We start from the raw sequence: 19,807 nt of genomic DNA on the forward strand, positions 1-19,807 counted from the left end.
TTGGCTGTGGACAACCAGGCCACTAAGAGACTCGGGAGGTGGTCCACACATATGGCTGTCTGGTCCCAGTGCTGCCCACTCTGCTTCAGCACGTGGGTCCCTGGGCATGGACAGGAGAGTGGAGGCAGAGAGCAGGCGACACCCCAGGCCTGTAGCCAGAGACCTTGGCATCTTCAATCCCCAGGCTTGGGAGGGGCTGCCCTGGGCTCCCTCCTTCCCTGAGAGATGAGGGTGGGGTGGGGAAACGCCTGATCAGGTCCCCTGCACATGGCATCCTCCAGTGGGGCAGGGTGGCCTGGTGCAGCTGTGCCAGCCCCTGTGCCCTCTCTGCTGGTGTTTCCCCAACCCATCTGTGTTCTGTTAATAAACACCAATGAGGTCATCTTCCTTACCCTGTCTCCTTACTGCTGAGAGCCACGAGGTGGGCAGCACAGAACTTTCTGGTTCCCATCGGACAGATAAGGGAACCGAGGCTCAGCTGCCTCCTTTCCTGGCCCACCTGGCTTCTGACCCTAGCTTTGCCATTTCTCCGTGTCAGGGGTCAGTGGGTGGGGCTTCGGAAGGATGATGAAGGCCCTTAAAGACCACCTAGTCTCCCATTATACATATGGACAAACCGAGGCCCACCGAGGGGAAGAGACTCGCTCAAGGTTACCCAGCAGAGACAGGCAGAGCTGGGGACAAACCAGGGCCTGTCAGCCATCTCCTTTCCCTGGTCAGCTGCCCTCCTTCCCTCCCCAGCTCTTTCCCAGCCTTACCTACAGTTGCAGCTGGAGCTGCAAGAGTAGAATTGGGTGGAGCCACGACTTTCCCAGGCCGGAAGAATTTCCTGGTTCTACCCACCCCCACCTGGCAGGACCTTGTCAATACAAAAGGGCCCCAGTGCCTTTCAAATGCGAGGCCCAGGTGTTTGCAAAGGCTTTGAATGCGGGTGCAGAGGAAGGGCTGCTGCATATTTCGGATATTAATAAATTTCCCCTAACAAAGGGCCAGGGCCCCCTCCTGCCCCCCCACCTTTGTTTGGGGCTCTAGGTGGGGGAAGAGAGATGGGTTTGCTAATTTGCAGAGGATGCAGGAATGGCCTTCACAGTTCAGAATGCTTCTTCCCACACCCCGGGGGCGGGCTCCAGCCTTGCTCACAAAGCCCCTGGCGCCCGGCCCTCTCAGCACTCCCAGAGCCACCGCTGGCCCGGAAGGAAGGAGGCGCTCTCCGGGGGCTTGCTCTAGGACTGAGCCTGAGCTCTAGGATTGAGCGTGGCTTATGAGTACTCCTCACCCAGCCCCTGGGCTGTAGCCCTGCATCTTGGAAGTCAGGAGTGGAGGATCCTAGGAGTCTAGGCTTTTCTTTTCCCAGATTCCGAGTCTGCAGTTGGAGGATTCTAGGCATCTACGGACTCCACCAGCCTCAGCTCCTCCAGCCTCACCTCCCTCGCCCTGCTTCCTCCTGCCTCCGCTCTCCCTGGTCACCGCCCTGCCGCTGCGGTTGCTGGACTGTCCTCCCTGGCCCAGTCTTCCAGTCTGTCCTGCTTTTCCCATTTCCGCTGCTCCGACAGCCTTTCCAGCTGCCCCACGCTTCTGCTGCTTCTGCTGCCCATGCCATCTCCCTACTGCTCCCATCCTGATCCCCATATTGACTTCAGATCTCCCTGCCTCATACCAGATGCCAGCCAGGCCCCGATTGCAGTGGGAGCTGATTAAGGACCAGGGACCCACAGCTGGAGGCATCCCTGACAGCACAGTACGCATCGGACAGGAGACATCGGCCCTGTCTGGAGTAGAACCCCAGCCTGGAATCCTAGAATGTCCCAGCAGGTGCCAAACCCAAGTGCCTACAGGGCCAGGCAGGGAACCCCGGCGAGCAAAGCTGTGGGTTTAAGTGGGAGAGTAAGAGGCATCTGACCCTTAGTGACTACTGGAGAGACAAGAGGGCCTGGTGGGGACTGTGATGAACTGGAGAAGAAGGCATGGTGCCTCTCTTAAGGGGGAGCTACCCCTCAGAAGTGTGGGCCCAGGTCTCCAGATATCCTGGCTTTTTAAGAGAAGAGGGAAATCTGGATTTTCATGAGACATTTCCCATTTTTAAATGTGGGAAACTGATTCAGAAAGTGTAAAAGAGCATGGCTCAATTAGGGCCTCCTGTCGGCCTCTCAGTGCAGGCGGACAGCTCTGCAGAATTAGGGGCTTAGCAGTCAGAGGCAGGGCTTGCCTGGGGATCCACGGTGAGAGTGGCCTAGAGCTGAAGCCAGGCCCAGGGCTCCCCACCCCCGCTCAGCGCTCTGCTTCCTGTCTTCGCTAATCTCTGTGTCCATGGACCCCTGACCCTGGGAGGCTGATGGGGGGGCCCCGGGAGGCAGTGGATGTGCCTGGCTGGGGTGTGGTGGAGGGGTGACCTGGGGCCCTCCATTCCTGTTCTGGGAGTCATCAGAGACGGAGAGGCACTGAGCTGGGGCCATGGACCATCTGCCGTGACTTCCAGCCTATGATCTGTGAGAGCAAATGGGGGTGGGGGTGGGGCAGAGGAGAGAGAGGCCACACCATTAGGGCAGCCATATTCCCAAGGTCAAGTTAGGGTCAACAGATAACACCGGGGGTCCCCGCTGGTTATCTTGGTGTTTGGTTCTCAGTAGGCCCTGCCCCCTCTACCGCCCCCGCCAAGTTCCTCTCTGCATGGTTCCCTGAATAGGCCCAGGTTCCCTGACCCAGTGCCTTCTCCATCTACCCATCGGAATCCTGTCCATCCTTTCAGGTCCCACCTCCATACAGTCTTTTTTTTTTTTTTTTTTTTTTTCCCGGTATGCGGGCCTCTCACTGCTGTGGCCTCTCCTGTTGCGGAGCACAGGCTCTGGACACACAGGCTCAGCGGCCATGGCTCACAGGCCCAGCCGCTCCACGGCATGTGGGATCTTCCCGGACCGGGGCACGAACCCGTGTTCCCTGCATCGGCAGCGGACTCTCAACCACTGTGCCACCAGGGAAGCCCCTCCATACAGTCTTTATCACCCCCAGGTATGGACTCCTGGGGTCTTCAGGGGGGCTGGCTCAGCCCTACATCTGGTGAGCCCTGGCAACCCACCCCTGCCCAGCCCAGCCCGCACAGCCCTCACGGTGTTCTGAGACGACCCGTTTAATTTCCGTGCAGTTAAGACCCTTACATCACGCTCTCTGGACCCCCGAGTGCTTGGGGCAGCAGTAGGGCACCATGGGGGGCGGGTGTGTTGCTCAGCCACACAGACCCAGGGTCACTCCCTGCTCTGCCCCTCCTGGCTGTGTGGCCTTGGGGACCCACAGTGCCAGTTCACAGCTTTGCACAATGGATGCAGCATCAATCTAAATGCAGTTTCTTGGTGGCTCTGGGGACAGCGAGCGAAGAGTTAAGGCAGTCCCAGCCCCTCCGAATTCCACGTGACCCGGGTTGCAGAGCCTCCGGGTCTGCGGTGGACACTGTTCTCCAGACTCATTTTTTGCTAGTGGCTCATGGAAAGTTTGGCTCCTTGAGCTCCAGACCACTCCCTCTGGGGCCTGAGGCCTCGCTGACGCTGGTCTTGCCCTGGAAGGGCATCCAGAGCCGCCTCCCACCCGCGGAGCCTTGGTCAGCACCCCTACAGCACGTCTGCCTGACTTCCTGCTGCCTGACCTCCCCCATGACTGAGCAGCAGCCCGCCCCCTCTGGCCACATGGAGGCCTCCTCCCGGCACCCCCATCCAGGATCACTTTTCATTTGGGGGAAAAACGTCTTTTCCCACTAAAGCCCACAGCATCTGTGAGCTGTATCCCTTTGAGTATTGGGGTGGGTAGCAGCCCAGGAGGACCTGGACATCCGCTGGTCAGAGCCCAATCTCAACTCCATTGCTCACTGGCTGTGTGACCAGCTGAATCTACTGCCCTTCTCTGAACCCAGGTGTCCTCAGATGTCAAATGGGGAGAATAACTTTCCCCTGGCAGGGGATTAAATGAGGTAATATAGCTGCTTGATGCATATTAAAAAAAAATGATCAGAATGCTTAACCTAAAACATGGCATGTAGAAATTCTCCAGGTGTCATGGTTCTCAAGAGCCTGCTCTCCCTTGTACAAATAAAGAAACAGGCCTAGCTCGCTCCCCCAACCAACCAACCCCGGGGGAAGGAGGGTGGGGGTGGTGTGCTTGGAGCCAGAGACGGGCCAAGACGGAGCCCACGGCTTGCACCTTCCAGCTCCATGGCAAGTGCCTTGGAGGCTAGACCAGCGTCCCCATCAGTAAGATGAATGGGTTGGACAGGAACCGTGTTGTGCCCCACAGAGGTGGCTGGAGGGAGAGCCGTGGGCAGAGGGGAGCTCTGTGCCCCTGCTTGCCCAATTCAGGCTTTTGCCAGTGACCATGCTGTGGAGAGCTACAGGGGGAGCACCACCTCTTTGGAGCCAGATTCAGGGCTTGTCCCCTCTTGCAGGATGGAGTTATGAGTAGGAGCCCTGATGGTTTCTGCAGTGAGCTGGGATGCCCTGCCAAACCAGTCAGAGGTGGAGGATGCGGGGTGGGGCTAGGGGGAGTGGGACAGGAATAAAATCCTCCGGGCCAAAAGCCTTGCTTTGACCTTGATTCTGCTGAGCCAGGGCCAGGGTCTCAGAGAGTTTGGGGGCTTGGGGTGACGGGAGTCAGAGGCAGGGGAGGGGCCGATGGTCAATATTGATCTAGCTGAGTCAGGGGAGAAGGATGGGGAAGCGGGAAGGCTGGGGTGGGGCCTGCCGATAACTGGATCTTCCAGCTGCCAGTGTGACTGTGGGAACCGGGGAAGGGGGTGCTCAACACAGAATTCCCAAACTGGGTCCTTGCTAAGATTTCAGCTGCCTGGAGCCCTGCCCAGTCCAGCGTTTCCTAATCCCTGAGGGTGGAGCCTGAAGTATCTGTATTTTTAGCAAACTTCCCGGGTGATTCTGAGTAGCCAGCCAAGTTCCCGTATATATTTGGGGCCCACGGGTTCACCCCCTGTTGCTGTAATGATGAGGAAACTGAGGTCCAGAGAGGGAAAATAACACACCCAAGGTCACACTGGGAGAGAATGATGATAGTCCCCCCCCTCCCTTTTTCTTGCGGGAAGAGACAGTCCACTTCTAGATAACTCCATTCACCATCTGCTGTGGCCCAAGGCCCTGGAAGGGATAGCCGCCCAGAGGGAAGTGGCCTCTGAGACCTTTGCGAGCCCAGGTGGAGAAGGGAGGGTGGGGTTCATCCCAGGAGGAAGGAAAGGAGGGGGGCCATTCCCACAGGACTGGACCTGCCCCACCTTGCCCTCTGCAAACACTCCCAGCACCTGCTGGGGGATGTTTCCTAAAAGATATACTATGGCCCTGGTCTGGGAAGGGCCATTTCCATTGCTGGGGACCCACCCATGCCCTGGAAAGGCACACCTCCAGCATGGTAGGTTCGGGGCACTCTCGGCCTTCTGACACCTCTAGCCCCCTTCTCCCCCCTACCTGACCCACTGTTCTGGGCTCTCAGCCTGGCTCTTGCCTGCATTCTTCCGCCACATCTCAATCTGCTGAGCATCCACACAAATCCCCTCCAGAACCCCCAGTCACTGCCACGGCCCTCCTACTCTTTCTTCTAGCTCCCACAACCTTCGCACCAGGGCCAGCCCTCATCCCAGCCCACCCTGAATGCCGGTTCTCACTTTCTGGGGTGGCATCAGGGATTCCTGGGGACAGGAGACAAGCTAGCTCATCTCTGGGTCCCCCTCTGAGCCCAGCCCGTCTGCCGCATGCCCTAGCAGGTGTTCGGGGTGGTTCCTGTTCTGAGTCTCACCTCCCTCCCTCCCTGGGCCATTTCAGGCAAGTGCTGCCTTCACTTTCTGCACCACCGTCCCCTTGTTCGTGGAATGAAGAGAACAGTAGTGCCCAGCAGGGGGGTGAACTGAGGGTTGTGAGAGCGCGTATAAACGAGGTCAGGTGTACACACATTCCAGCAGCACACATTTGTCAGGGGTCTACCCCGGGGCAAGGATGATGATACCTGCTGCGTGCATCCTGAGCGTGGACAAAGTGCTGACCGCCTTCAAGGAGCACACGGTTATGTAGACACTTGCTCAGGTGACTTCAAACCAGCAAGCTCTGGCGAGGTGGGTAGAGGAGGTCGCGGAGCTCATGGAGGGACCTAACGCAGTGCATGCTGGGAAGGAGGCGGGGTCTTCCCGGAGAAGGTACCGCAGCTGTGTCCTGAAGGGTGCGGAGGCGTTGCTATGCACTGAGCAAGGAATAAGAGGGAAACCAGCCCTCTGCAGTGAGTTCTGGAGTAAATGGGCAGTGAACAGGTGGAGACTACAGGTGTAGACCACTAAGAGATGAGGCAGAGGCTGGAAGGGATAGGGGTCAAGGAGGTGGGGTTCCTGAGAATCCCAGCCACTGTTTGCTGGCCATCCACAGATGGGGAAACACAGACCAGGGGCCTGGAGAGAACAGAGCTCTGCGTGTTTGAGTCCCGGCTCTCTGTCTTGCAAGAAGCCTCTTTACCTCTGAGCCTCATTTTCTTCATCTTCAAAATAGGGCTGTTGTAACTGGGGTAAGAGGTGTGAAAGCACTTTGTGAACTGTAAAGGATCATGCCTCTGTAGATAATAATAGTGCTTTAAGTGGAGCTGGCACTTTGCGAGGTAAAGGATACTTCTTGAGGTCTACTGGGAGCTCCCAGAGCTTCGCAGGCACACAGAACCCTGGACCTCCTGTAACCTGCTCCTGGGCTGCCACCTGCCGGCAAGTGCCTGCAATGGCAGCCCAAGCTCTCAAGTCCTTCCTGCTGCCCAGGCGGGAGATCCAAGGCGCCTGAAGGCTCAAGTCCAAGCAGTCCTGGCGCTGCCGTGCCATGCTCCAGGGCAAGAGTGCAAATGAAAGCCTTAGGTCCCTCTGCGACCCGCTTCCTTGTGCTTTTCAGCCTTACTGCCAAGGTCCTCACGTGTGTGAGGGGCACATGCCCCATAGACACGCCCCCTGGCCTCCTCACAGGCCAGCAGGCAGGACAGACCCAGAAAGCAGCTGGCGTGGGAATTCTGGAGCCCAGACACCCATAGCGTGGTCTGGAGAGGACCACAGGCTCCAGAAGTCACAACCACCCAATCTTGTGGAATCAGGCCTCTTAGGTGGGGCGGGGGGCATGGCTTACAGTCAGCAACTCATCTGTTTTGCCTGGGACTGTCAGGTTTCGCACTGAAAAGTCCATGTCAGCAAACGGGATGGTTGGTCACCCTGTCATGGCCTGAGGGGGCCAAAGCCTCTGCTTCACCACCCTGGCCCAGCCTGAGCAGCTTGGGCTCAGGGAACCACACTAGCCTCTAATGCAGCAGTGACCTCCCTTCCTCCAATAAAGCCAGTCCACCACCCCTCGCACCAGCCCCAGCACAGGTGAAACTGCCCCCGACACTAGTTTCACAGATAGTTTGTGGGTAAAGAGACCCTTCCTCCCCCTCTGACATTCTCCAAACCCCTCTCCAGGGGCTCTGAGGCCTGGGGGCTTGCCTGTGAGGTTGGGCAGGAGGAAAGAGAATGGGTGGGGAGGGACTTCTTCTGGAACAACCTCCTCATTATACAAGGAAACCAAGGCCCGGAGGAGAAGAGCCTTGCCCCAGGCCCCCGAGGGAGACTCTGCTGTTGGCCACTGGAGGCAACGCACGCCTACCCGTTGCTCTTGTTAAGGGCACTCTATGTGCCTGAGAGGAAGCCAACCCCATCCCAGGCTCTAAGGCTGGGGCACGTGGTCCAGGCATAATCCCACAGTGATTGGCTCAGACTTAAGCACGTGACCAAGTTAGTCCAATCAGAATGAAGACCTGGGCCTTCATTTTGCAGATGCCAAGAACTAGAACAGGAAACTGATGAACTCTCCCAGTGCCCTGCTTGACCAAGACAGAGAGACAGCCAGTGCACAGAAGTTTGTAGCTATTTATTGCACTGAAAACACCAAGAATAAAACAGACACCCCTTCTTCCCCCCAACCCCACAATAGCAGAAAGTTTGAGCAGTGGTCATTCAAGTTCACAGCCACATATTTTAAAAAAGGAAGAACGGAAACAAAACCCCAAACAAATAGTAACAAAGAAACCAGCACAGGGAGTCTGGCAAATACATCCCCAAAAGGGTCTCCCTTTGACGGGAGACAGGAGGCCAGGGGTCAGGATCAGCGCTTGCTGGGCGCACACCCGGGAGAATGCTTTCCCGTTAATGTGTTTGCATGCTGGAGCCTAGGACTTGTCTTAGGTCTGGATTTTTTGCATCTGCAGGATGTTTGACTGTCTGGTGGGGTTGGGCTCTGGGCCGCGCTTTGTCTGCCAGTCTCTCCTGCCTTCTGCTTTGGGATCACACCGGTGCCCTGTGGTCCACACCGGCTGGCTGCACACCCACAGGCTTGACCTTCACAGTGGGGCCATCTTGGCCTGGGGTAGGGACCGGCCTCCACTTCTCTGGCACCCAGAGAGGGGCACAGTGGACAGGAGGTGCGTCAGCAGATGAAAGGCAGGACATTGGTGTCCTCCAGCTCAGCTCCCTCTGGAACCGAGGGGAGAGCAGGGAAAGGACTTTCCCAAGGTCACACGGCAAGTCTGGTCAGAGCTGGGAATGGAATCCTAATAACCCCCAAACTGTGGCTCTTTCCCCCGCAGTCCCCTGCTGATTAGCAGAGGACAGGCACCAAAGAGGAGGATGAGGGGCAGGCAGGGGAGGGAGGGGGGACTGGCCAGGCCCAGAAAAGAACAGGAGTCCAGCCAGTGACTCACACTGTCAATTCTCATGGGCGTATTGGGCTTCACCTCACCATCCTGTTTGATTCCGCCATCAGCCCTGCCACACAGGCTGGGCAGGAATATTTAACCCCTTTAACGGAGGGGGAAACTGAGGCTGAAGGAAGGACCAGACTTTGCCTTGGTAATGGCAGCAACCCCTCACCTTTGGCTTGGGGATGGCTGTGGGAGCTGGCAGATAGCAAGGGAGGCAGGCGGTTTGGCTGCTGGAGCGCTAGGGTCACTGGGCCTTACTGGGAAGCCTTCTGGACCTGGGGCAGGCCAAATGCCCGCCCGGGCCTTGGCAGCAGGGTCTCTGCCAAGTATAGAGGCCAGTGATCGACCAGTTTGGAGACCAGGAGGGCTGGGCAGCCTCTCTCCTGGCCTACGGCCCCCACCCAGCCTGCCTCACCTGTCCCACGGGCAGGAACCCTTGAGAATGGGCCCAGCAGACAGCCCATGATTGGGGAAAACTCAGAAAGTCCTGGGTCACATCCCCACCAGTCCGGCTCCACTCAACACCCAGGATTCCCCAGAGGTTTGGGGGAATCAGGGACTCCTCCAAATCTTTGGGGATGTGGCTCTTCCTCCCCTAAAATCCTCCAGAGGGGAAAGTATCTCATCCTGGCAAAACACGGCCACACAGAGGCCAAAAGCACAGAAAGGCAGCAACATAATTCTGAGTCGGACACTGAGAATACAACCTCTATTTTTTTTTTTTTTTTTGTCCAAAACATGTAGGTTGGTTTTGCTGAGTGTTTTTTCTTCTTTTCTTTTTTTTTTTCAACATACTTACTGCATATAAAGTCATGCAAAGAAAAACAGTGCAGACAGTAGATCCTTGTGGATGTACCAAGGCATTCCACATCAGAGTCAATCCCAAGGGAAGAGGGAAAGAGAAAGAAAGAAAGAGATGCAAACCCACAGCTGCAGGAGGAGGTGTGAAGAGGAGAAATCCCAGTGCTCTTTTTGGACCCGCATGAAGACCCATGCTCGTAAACCCCCCAGAGCTGGGTGGGGGGTGCTGAGGGGGGTGTGCAGATGTGGGGGATGAAATCCAGGGAAGCACGGTAGTAAGGACCCCAGTTTGGGAGGCAAGCAAGGTAAAATCCAGGTACTGCCACCCTGACAGCTTCCCCCACTCTCTCTGCCCTGATTTGCTGTTCCTTCGTCAGCACTAACACCTGATGCTTCTCCAGTCCACAAAGGAACCTAGGGACTGAAATGTCAGAGAGATCCTTCCCCGGGGGGCTGAGTCCACCTCAGCCCCAGATAACCACAAGTGACAAAGTCCATCTCAGCGATGACAAAAAAAAAAAACAAGAACAGAAAAAAATACCCCTCAGCCCTCTTCCCACCTCCCTTCCCAACCCAGACCTTCTCACCAATTTGAGAGGTCTAGTTATTACATAAATATCCATTAACGCAAAATCCATTTACAAAACACACAGAAGTTTGGCTATAAAAAGGCATGCGGTCCAAGTAGAAGTGATACCTAAATGCTGTTTTCTTTTGCCCCCCAAAGGCAATCAGATTCTCTCCCTTGGATGTGATGAAGCTGGAATTCTCCGGGCCTGATGGAAGGGTGGAATGGGCAGTTAGTGTTGGAAGTAAACATCAGCAGGAGGAGAAAGGGAAGAAGTGGGGGCACCCTGAGAGGATCGCGCTCCCCACACTGAGGGAGGAGGGTCGGCTGGAGAGCAGGAGGGCAGGACAGGATGGGAGAAGAGTTAGGAAGGCAGGCAGTTTGAGGCGGGAGGCTCCTGGCATCTGCTCCTCTCTCCCCCTCTCCCCCGGGGGAGGTTGGCTGGGGGACTGGGCGTTCTTCGGCCCTTTCCTAGAGGAGCTCGGAAGAGGCGAGATCAGGGAGAGGATCTGGCGGATGCCACATTCCTCCCAGCTCCGCCCCTCCTCCCCAGCCCCTGGATGAATACACAGCTGGGCACTGTGGCTTACAGCCAAGGCAAGACCAGGCCAATGACAGCTGGAGGCGGGGGGGTCCTCGGGTCCAGCACCCAGGGCACGTGGGCCTGAGGAAGCCCTGCCCTGGCAGGGGACGGCTGGTGACGGGGAGATGTCGCCATTTGCTCTGAAGTCATGATGGCTTTTGCGAACAGGCAGGTTTTCTTGACACAGGTATGAAGGTGACGGTGATGGTGGTGGTGGTGGGATGATGTGATTGGGGGAATTCCAGCAAAATCCAAGTGGGAGAACCAGCAGCCACATTCCACGGACGAACGGTGGATCTCTGCGGTACGGTGCCCCCAGCCTGGTCCTTCAGCTGTAAGACATGGTATGTGCGGTGCGTAACGTGGGTGCTTCTGAGGGCACCCACCCTGCCCACCTCCTTGGATGGAGTTCAAGCTGCCTCCTGTGGGTCCCCCCAGCTCTTCCCCCTCAACCCCTGGGACCTCCAGGCCTGATCTCCTCCCTGTGGTCTTCCCAGCCGCCGGGTTCCCCAACGTGTACCATCTCCAGACCGGCACCACCCCGTTCCTTTAGATTATCCTGAATGACAGATGGCAGGAAGGAGGGGCTCTTACTGGGGCAGGACGGAGGGCGCCCCAGATCTGTGGAAGTGGACGATCTGCCATTTGCCATCCCGGCGGTGCCACACGCGGGTCTCTTCCGACTGGGCCGTGCGGGGGATGCCGCCCGCATCCAGGTACTGCGTGATGCGGATGTAGGCGATGCAGGCCGCCTCGTCACCCATCAGGTGAATGTGGGGATTCAGGATGGTGGTGTGCACAGGCTTGCTGTTCCGGGACCACACTGCAGGCGGGGATGGGAGGGGGCAGAGGGGTCGCACCCGGGGGCCTCCTGCCTCGCTTCCTTCACTTCCCCAATTCTCAGCAACCCTCTCAGCAGAGGCACCTCTGCCTGCCTTGCTTCCCGAAGAGTGGGGCTCTGTGACAGGGCTCAGCTTCCTGGGAGTGAAAGCAGAACTTGTAGATGACAAGCTCATATCCCAGCTGAGATACAGTGGACTTCAAGACAAGCTGACTTCTTCAAATGCAGGGGAATGGAAGTTTCGAAGCATAGTATCTCAGACATGCAGGTGAATGGAGAATCAAGTGAGCTTACACCAGAGTCTCAACCCAGATCCCTGTAGAGGCCAGGAGAGTACATCAACAAGGAGGCTGAACTGGGTATAAGATGCTAAACGACAATGGACCCTTTGTCTCTGGGTCAGGGGGACAATAGGGAGGGGTGGAGACTGTGGTGAATAGGGCGCCATGTCCCTTCTATGGAGGTGCCCTGCACACAGCTTCCCTGGTGTTTGCTATGTAAGTGGGACCCGTGTTGCCACATCTGGTTTTTCAAGAGAATCTAGAAATCTGGATTTTTATGTCGAATGCCTCATTTTTAATTATTGGCCTCAAATTCAAATTTAAAACATCATACAGACCACATGAAACATGTGTAGTCCAGCTATGGCTTGTGGGTCCCTCATTTGCCACCTCTATTCTCAACATGTAGAATGATGGAAACTTGAAGAATATTAAAATTGTATAATCTTAGAATCTTGGAATTATAAGGATGGTGTTGGTGGTGATGGGGTGAAGTCATGGAACTTTTCAGAGTTAGAGGGCAATGCATAGCTCTTGTAATCATGACAGAACTGACAAAAGTACCAGAAACCAGCTCTCTCTCTATGTGAAATATTACTATTATTATTATCATCTTCATCACTATCATCATCATCATCATCTTGGTTCTAGGAACTCTCAATGTTTTCAGCAAGATAGAAAACAAAAGCACAGAAAGACAATGGCCTAGGGAGGGACTAGACAAGGGTCACCAGGATCTTGGGCTTCAGAGGAAGCCTCATGCCTTTGCTTAGTGTAGCCCAAATGTATCCGAATCCATGGAGAGCTGATTTAAAATACAGACTGCCCAGCCCCACCCTTGGAGTTGCCAGTTCAGGAATCTATAATATTAAAAAGCTCCCTCTCCCCCTCTCCCTCCCCCATCCTCTGATTCTGATGTCCAGACAGGTTTGTGAACCACTGATTTCCTGGAAAATGTAAAAATAAAATTTTTTTTCCAGCACTTCAGAAAGCATCCAATAGTATCCACCCCTAAACATTACAATCACACTATACCCAGGCTTTGGATAAATGACTCAAAATCACTGAGTCTTAGATATGTAGACTAAGAGACTTTTACAGTTCTGGGCTCTTGGACAGAGAGAGTGCAGAGTTTTTGTGTTATAGGCTTGGGGGTGACCTCAAGGTCAGAGGTCACAGGTCACCCCATGGCCCTCCCACAAAATGCAAGGAGGCCTCCATAAGCAGCCTTGACAGCATCTGGGGCTGGAGGCACTCAACACTGTCTAGTTCAATGCATCCATTTAGCAGACCTGGAAACTGAGGTCCAGAGAAGCAATCGGACTTGTCCAAAGCTAGGTCAGTTTCTGAAAGAAATGCAGTAGAACCTAAAAGAAGTCAGTCTCAAGGTGGGTCTAAATTAGGACAATCTAGAACAATCTCCAAAGGGGCAAACAGAGCTTAGCATTGTTGAGGGCACTGGGCCTTACTGTTGTCTGCCAGGGCTAGGGTCCTGAGGGTCATTTGTAAAGCAATGGCCACCCTAATGTGGTATCTTTTGAACAGACTCTAGGCTTCCATTTTCTACCCTCATGGATAGAATGGGAGAAAGGGCCAGGTCCTCCAGCAGGAAAAAACAGGCAGGAGGGTGGGACTTGCCCCAGGGCAGGCAGTTACTCTGGGTCTTGGTCTTGTGGGTCCTTTGATGTGACCAGGTGTCCAAGCCCAGAGTCCAGGGGGCTGGTGCTGTGATGGGGCTCACTGCCAGGATGCAGATCAATGGCTAGCACAGCCGTCTGTGTTTTTTTTCCCTTTTGCCATCCCTCAGTCTTCAGAGCCGGTTCAGCCTGGTCTCTGCTCTGTGGGGATTGTGGAATTCTCTGGGGAACCAGTGCCCCCCACCCCCCAGGACAGACGAGTATAGAGGTGGCCATGGTGATCATGGGAACCCCAGGGTGATGGGGATGGTGGGGTCCAGCCACCTCTCCTCACATTCTATCTGCATTGCTAGCCTTAGAAAATCAGAGTTTGATTTGTCAAAGGAAAATGCAACTTCCTTCTTCACGGCTTTTTGGGGATGCTCTTAAGCCCTCATACTCTACAAGCTTCCATCAGACTGCATGCAGGCAGGAGAGGAGTGTCCATCTAGGGGACACTAATGCCCGGGTGAGGGGGGAGCACGGGGAAGGAAGGAGGCGATGGAGAGAATCAGGACCGGGTTCTGCCACCAACTTTCTGGGTTCCTTTGGACAAGTCATTCCCTTCTCTGGACCTCTGTACAGTGAAGAGTTCGACTAGATCCAACTTCAGTTGCTTAAGTATCACCTTTATTTTTACCATCTACCTGTACTTACTTTATGAAAATATTTCCTTAAGTTGATTCACTTTATTAATTTATATGAATTTATTTTAAAAGAAAACTTTCTCGTACAATCATTAATGAATAACCAGTCTCACAGAATACAATTTTAATAATAAGTCCAGTTAAAATGAAATCAAGTTATGTAATCCTAGCTCCATGCTCTTGCCTGAAAGGATCTGAGCCTGAGACCACTCTCTTTTTGATAATGAGGTGAGTTAGAAAGCATTAGGTGCTTAAGACAGACTAGCATTAAACTGACCCTTTCCTCTTGGCGGAGCCGGATGTACTGAAAGTGAATTCAGAAAGGGACAAACTTTCTCACTGTGTGCACCAATGCTGTTTCAATTGGTGTCCACATGCACCGGAAATCACCTAGCATAACCTTGGTGGTACGTGCCTTCCCTCTGGGGGACCCTGGATGTGCCACTTCTCAGGGTCTCCCTCTGGGTCCTGAGCTGCAGGAGTCTAACCTGTGTGTGCTTTGGTTCGTCCCCGTCTGACCCCTGGCCAAGGTGAGACACAGACACAGGCAGAAAGCGCCCTAGGTCAGGCCCAGCCTCAGCCCCCTGACAGCCCCGGGTTGCAAAGCTGCCAGGGTCTCTCCTGCAAAGGAGAGGCCCGGGAAGGACAGACATGCGGACAGAGACCTAGACAAACAGGCAGGGCACAGCAGTGTGAGCTTGGTCCGCTCCTTCTCCAGACTGCCCACCCACGGGGGCACCTGCATAACAACAACCCATGCGCCAGCTTGAGACCAGCTGGGCAGCTGGGGTGGCTGCAGGCATTCAGGTGACTGTAACTTGGGGGTGTGCCCTGGTGGGAAGGCTCCCTTATCTGTAGAAAGGGAAGAAAGGTCTTCCCCAGGCCCTACCAGGGTCATGGGCAGGCGAGGGCTGGGAGGGCTTGTCACGCTTATCCCAAGTCCCCATCCGCAGCCACTGGCGTTGGACGGTCCAGGGTTCGGAGAGGGAGCCAAGATGGTACCAACCCCTGTCCACACAGGACCTTCCTCTTCGCTGCCTCCTGAGCTGCCCCGGGGGCCCTGCCCGTCACCCTGCTGTGCCATCTGGCAGGACACGGAAAAGAGCAGACAACAGGCAGCCCAGAGGGAAGGGATTGCTCACGGTTTTCAAAATAGAATCGATGGAAGTCCAGGCCCTCGACCAGGTTCCCTAGGGCCTCGGGTTCGAAGGCTGTCATCCCGGGGTCACACATCTTCCTGGGGGGAGGAAGTTAGAGGAAAGATGGGCTAGGGTGGCGTCTCGGGCGCCCCCCTCTAAATTCCAGGGGCCTGGACCCCGGGAAGGCAAGCCTGTGAAGTAAAAGTGACTGCACCCACCTCACAGGATCAGTGAGGTTGGCGGATGGGACGGGGCTGGTCCAGTTACAGTGTGGGGCATTGCTGACTGGCTAGTGCCACTGAGAACTGGGAAGCCTGGGTCCAGGTCGTGGCTCTGCCACTTACAGGTTATGAGACCCCCCAGCAAGGGGCTTAACCTCTCTAAGCAAGAGCACCATGAATGTCGTGCATTGTTCGCTGCCCCGAGGCGCCAGCGGGGATAATTCAGCCTGTACACTCCTCTCCAAATTACATCCCCCGCCCAGGGCAGCAGATCCATCCAGAGAGGACTTTTCCTAAATGGTCTTCCTTGGGCGGGGAGACATTTTCCTTCACTAAAGTGAAGCAACTTCTGTTCACCAAGCAGGTGTGTCCCTGGAGGGAGTGCGTTTTGCTACTTTAAACAAAGTTGCCCTATTGTTGGCAGCAGCCCTCCTGGTGAGCCACACTTTCCTCTTCTGTAAGATGAGGATAACAGCATTCCAAGAAGTGATGCCTGGGAGGAAGGAGCACAGGGCATGGCAGAGGAGGCCCACTGCTCTGCATTTTCGGCTCAGTGCTCCCACCCAGGTCTGTTTTCTGGGAGACCCTGACAGCCAGACGGAGGAAGGAAAAAACTGTCTCCCCCACCCCTAGGTCTCTGGGATCTTCTGTAACACAACATGGACCCCTGTGATGATGACAATGAAGCCAGGGACAGGAAGCACCCCAGGCCAAGCAAAGATCCTGCCACGGGGAGGGACTGAAGACAGTGGAGGAGGGCATTGGGCCAGCATCGTCTACACTGTATGCCGTGGGGAGTGCAGGGTGCTCTGCCCTTGCTCTGCCCTGACTGCCCTGTCTCTGTGACTCCAGACAACTCGCTTCTCCACTCAGGACCTCAGATTCTCCAGATGGATTAGCCAGGAGCTGGGGGGTTGTGCTCAGACCATATGGGTTGCTCGGGACCCTTCCAGATCCAGAATCCTCTAAGGCTGGGGGTCTGAGCCCTGACCGTCTGGAAGACTAAGCAGCCCCCAGCCAAGAGGAGCCCTTCTCCAGAGGGTCTCCGGGTGTCCCTGCCTCTGAAGGGACTCAGAGACCCTCTGCTCCAACTCCATTGTACGTGTAGGGAAACTGAGGCTCAGTGAGACGAAGGGGCTTATCCAGGGTGACGCAGGGCCAGACTCGGCACCGTATGCCCCAGAGGTCATGGCAAGTGGTCAGAACCTAGATTGGGCTGCAGATGCCAGAGGAAGTGACATCACAGAGGTGGGAGGCTTGGGGTCCATAGGAGCCACCTCTCTTTCCCTTTCTCCCTGGCTGTGTCCTTCCAGAGCCACTCTCGGGCTCTCCCATGGCTGACTTAATTCTTTCTAGGACCGGATGCAAAACCTGTTCAACAGCGCATTTCCATGCTTTTATGCAACCCGCAGGGGCACACGTGCACACACACCCGTGCACACCCCTTGTGCACGCAGTCACAAACGTGCATGTGTGGGCAAGTGCATCACACTCACATATACAAGCGGCCTCCGTCTCACACCTGCACCTTCCAAGATCCTTGTTCCTCCAGAGATAACCAGTAGATGGCTGGGGCTTTGCCACCTGCTGCTGCTGAAACCCTCCCACAGTTAGGATGTGCCTGGTCTGCCAAGCCTTTGAGAGACAAACTTCAGCTCCTGGACACAGTGGTAACCAAGATCAGGCAGCCCGAGGAGCAAAGCCCAGCCCAGTTATTCCCATCTCACCTGAACCCAATAGGCAAAGGTCATTCTGCCCTTAGTTGGCAGCTTTTGTCCACCGAAAAGCATATGTGGGGTCTTCAGGCCCAGGCCTCGTTAGCTCTGGCCAAGATGTTGAGGCCTCAGCCCAGAATCCTGGCTCTCCTGGAGGCCAGCGGAAGGCCTGCTTCCAGGCCAGACCAGCAAGGCTGTGGCCACCAGGGGGCGCTCCAGCCCAGCCTTTGCACACAGCTGCCCCTCCAACAGCTGATCAGGTGTGTAGAGGATGTCTCATACCACCTGTTTCATATCATGCTATTTTTGTGCACTCTGCCTTATCCCCAGAGGATGTAAGATTCCTTCTGGAGGTTCTTTTGCTCACCCCTACTCACTGGAGGTACAAACCCTATGGGTTCCTGCCTGCTCCTGCCCATCTGAGGTCATAGGAGGTCCAGGGTGAGGCCCCAGGCCCATGTGGCAGGACCCAGCTCATCTCCTGAGGAGGCCCATGTTGTGGTGGAGACCCACCCGCTCTGTCCTTGGGGAAGCAAAAGAGTTTTGTTGGAGTTCCTCCTGGGGAACAAGATAGGAGCAGGACTGAGATATAGACAAGTATTGTGAACAGAAAGCTTAATGAAAGCGTAAAGTCTGAAGGCAAACCAGAAATATGAGTTCAGCCTGATTCACAGCACATGCAGAGTGAGTACAGGAGGGTCAGAGACAAGGACCCCCAAAGGTAGCCATCAGCACCCCCTGATCAACAATCCAGGCGGGACATGCAGAATGGACCCAGCCGACTCACGTGTAGGACTCAAAATCTCCATTGCTTATGGCTTCAATCAGCTGTTCTGTCACTTTTATAATTTCTTGTTTCCGCACTGTAAGGCAGGAGGGAACACAGAGAAATAATAGCAATAGTGATTGGGATGCAGCACCAACCACAGCTTCCTGAGCCCCTAACACGCACCAGACCCTGTCCTGGCACCTGACGGCCTCAGAGAGATTGCCTCGTTTATCCTCACACTGTCCCTGGGTATCATTACTCCCATTTCATGGAAGAAGAAACTGAGGCCCAGAAAGGTGAAAAAAAAAAGTGTGAAAATTCCCTCAACTACAATGGGCAGAGCCAGTGTCTTAGTTGACAGCCTCTGCCTCCAAACAGCATGCATGACTCTGGCTCTAGGGCTGATTTGAACCCAGGTCTTGATTCCAAAATATGCTTCTCCATTACTTTGTTTTGCCACCTGAATCCAAGCAAGGTCACCTGTGGAGGTTGTCACCAGCAACCACAAACCAGGGGCTCCCCCATGGTCCAAGCTGGGGCCACTAAGGAAGGGCTTAGGACTTACTCATCCCTTAGGTCTGAGTCAGTTTTTGTCCCATTTGGGTGCCTATAGGAATCAGGCACTGAGTCTTCCAGAACTTTCTAGGCAGAATGAATCCCAGTTGCTGACACCTGGCCACCCCTGTCCGCCACTGAAACACCACGAACAGCTGCTGTCTTCCTGGTAGAGGATTAGACATCAGTTTTCTTATCAGGTGTGTGATGTTCTGAGCCCCAGTTTTCCCATCTGTAAAATGGGGACACCATCACCTCTCATACGTTCAGTGCTGAACAAGTTGTGTAAAGAACCCAGGCTTCAGTACCAGACAGGCTTCTTCTAAATCCCAGCCCAGGTCTTTACAAGCTCTGCAACCGTGGGGCACAAGGTTGTTTTCTGGTCCATCGTATGGAGAGGACAATGCCCTCGTCCCGGAGTTGTTATGAGCATGGGATGAGATGATGTGCCTGAGGCACTTGGACCAGAGCCTGGCACATAGTAGGTACACACTGTAAGGTACACACTGCCTCCTGTATCCTCACACACTCATTACTGCATCTGCTCCTCACAGCCTGGGGGGTAGGGGGAGGCAAGGCCAGTTTCCCCGCATCTGACACATGAGGAGACCGAGCCTCAGCAATGAAGGAATTTGAAGCCAAATGTCTGGCTCCCAGCAGGGCATTCCTCCCAGAAGCCTCAGGCGGTTTCCCAGGGCCAGGCCTGCTTCCCTTCCTCCCCCAGGCTCAAGCCTAACCTCCAAGCCAGTCAGTGAGCTGGCCTGCTGGAGCAGCCTCAGGTGAGATGTGTGGACATGTTGCCCATTTCTCAGGCTGGGAGCACGGGAGGGAGACGGCTCCTGGAGGAAGCCTTGTCCCTGCCCCTTTCCTCACCAACTGCCCGTGCCATCCCATCCCCCCTCACACTGGGGAGCTCACCTCAGGCCCAGAGGACAAAGAATCACAGGACACCCAGGCCGCAAGAACTCTTGGGGAACAGGGACTCAGCCTGCTTATCCAACATTGGGGAACCAGAAGCTTGGTAAGGGGTGTGACTTGCCCAAGGACATAGAACATTTTGGGTGCAGAGTTTGGCTCCCAGCCCAGGGCCTTTTCCACAGGACCCAGGAGCTCCAACGCGTTCCGTGGTGTGTTGGGCCCACATGCTTGTCTCTTCCGCAGCTCAAATATGAGCTCCGTGGAGGCTCGCTGATCCCTGGAGCCTGGAGCAGGCCTGGCCAGGCATTCATTGTGGAGTGAGTGACTGCCACCAGTGCTCAAGCCGCGAATCTTTGAAGC

At 55.3% G+C, this 19,807-nt stretch overlaps 1 protein-coding gene across 1 annotated transcript in view; it reads right to left on the bottom strand.

Annotated features, from left to right (window-relative positions):
• Window positions 1-10,726: 10,726 nt before the first annotated feature.
• CAMK2A (calcium/calmodulin dependent protein kinase II alpha) overlaps window positions 10,727-19,807 on the bottom strand; it is a 62,513-nt gene continuing 53,432 nt past the window's right edge. Inside the window, exons 16-19 of the mRNA XM_060092056.1 lie at window positions 17,993-18,068; window positions 15,273-15,367; window positions 11,280-11,508; window positions 10,727-11,017 (exon numbers count right to left, since the gene is read on the bottom strand). Coding sequence (XP_059948039.1) covers window positions 11,014-11,017; window positions 11,280-11,508; window positions 15,273-15,367; window positions 17,993-18,068 — 404 coding nt within the window. The 3' untranslated portion in view covers window positions 10,727-11,013. The remainder of the gene's footprint in view (window positions 11,018-11,279; window positions 11,509-15,272; window positions 15,368-17,992; window positions 18,069-19,807) is intronic.

This window comes from Mesoplodon densirostris, chromosome 3 (genome assembly GCF_025265405.1).
Source record: "Mesoplodon densirostris isolate mMesDen1 chromosome 3, mMesDen1 primary haplotype, whole genome shotgun sequence".
NCBI lineage: Eukaryota > Metazoa > Chordata > Mammalia > Artiodactyla > Ziphiidae > Mesoplodon > Mesoplodon densirostris.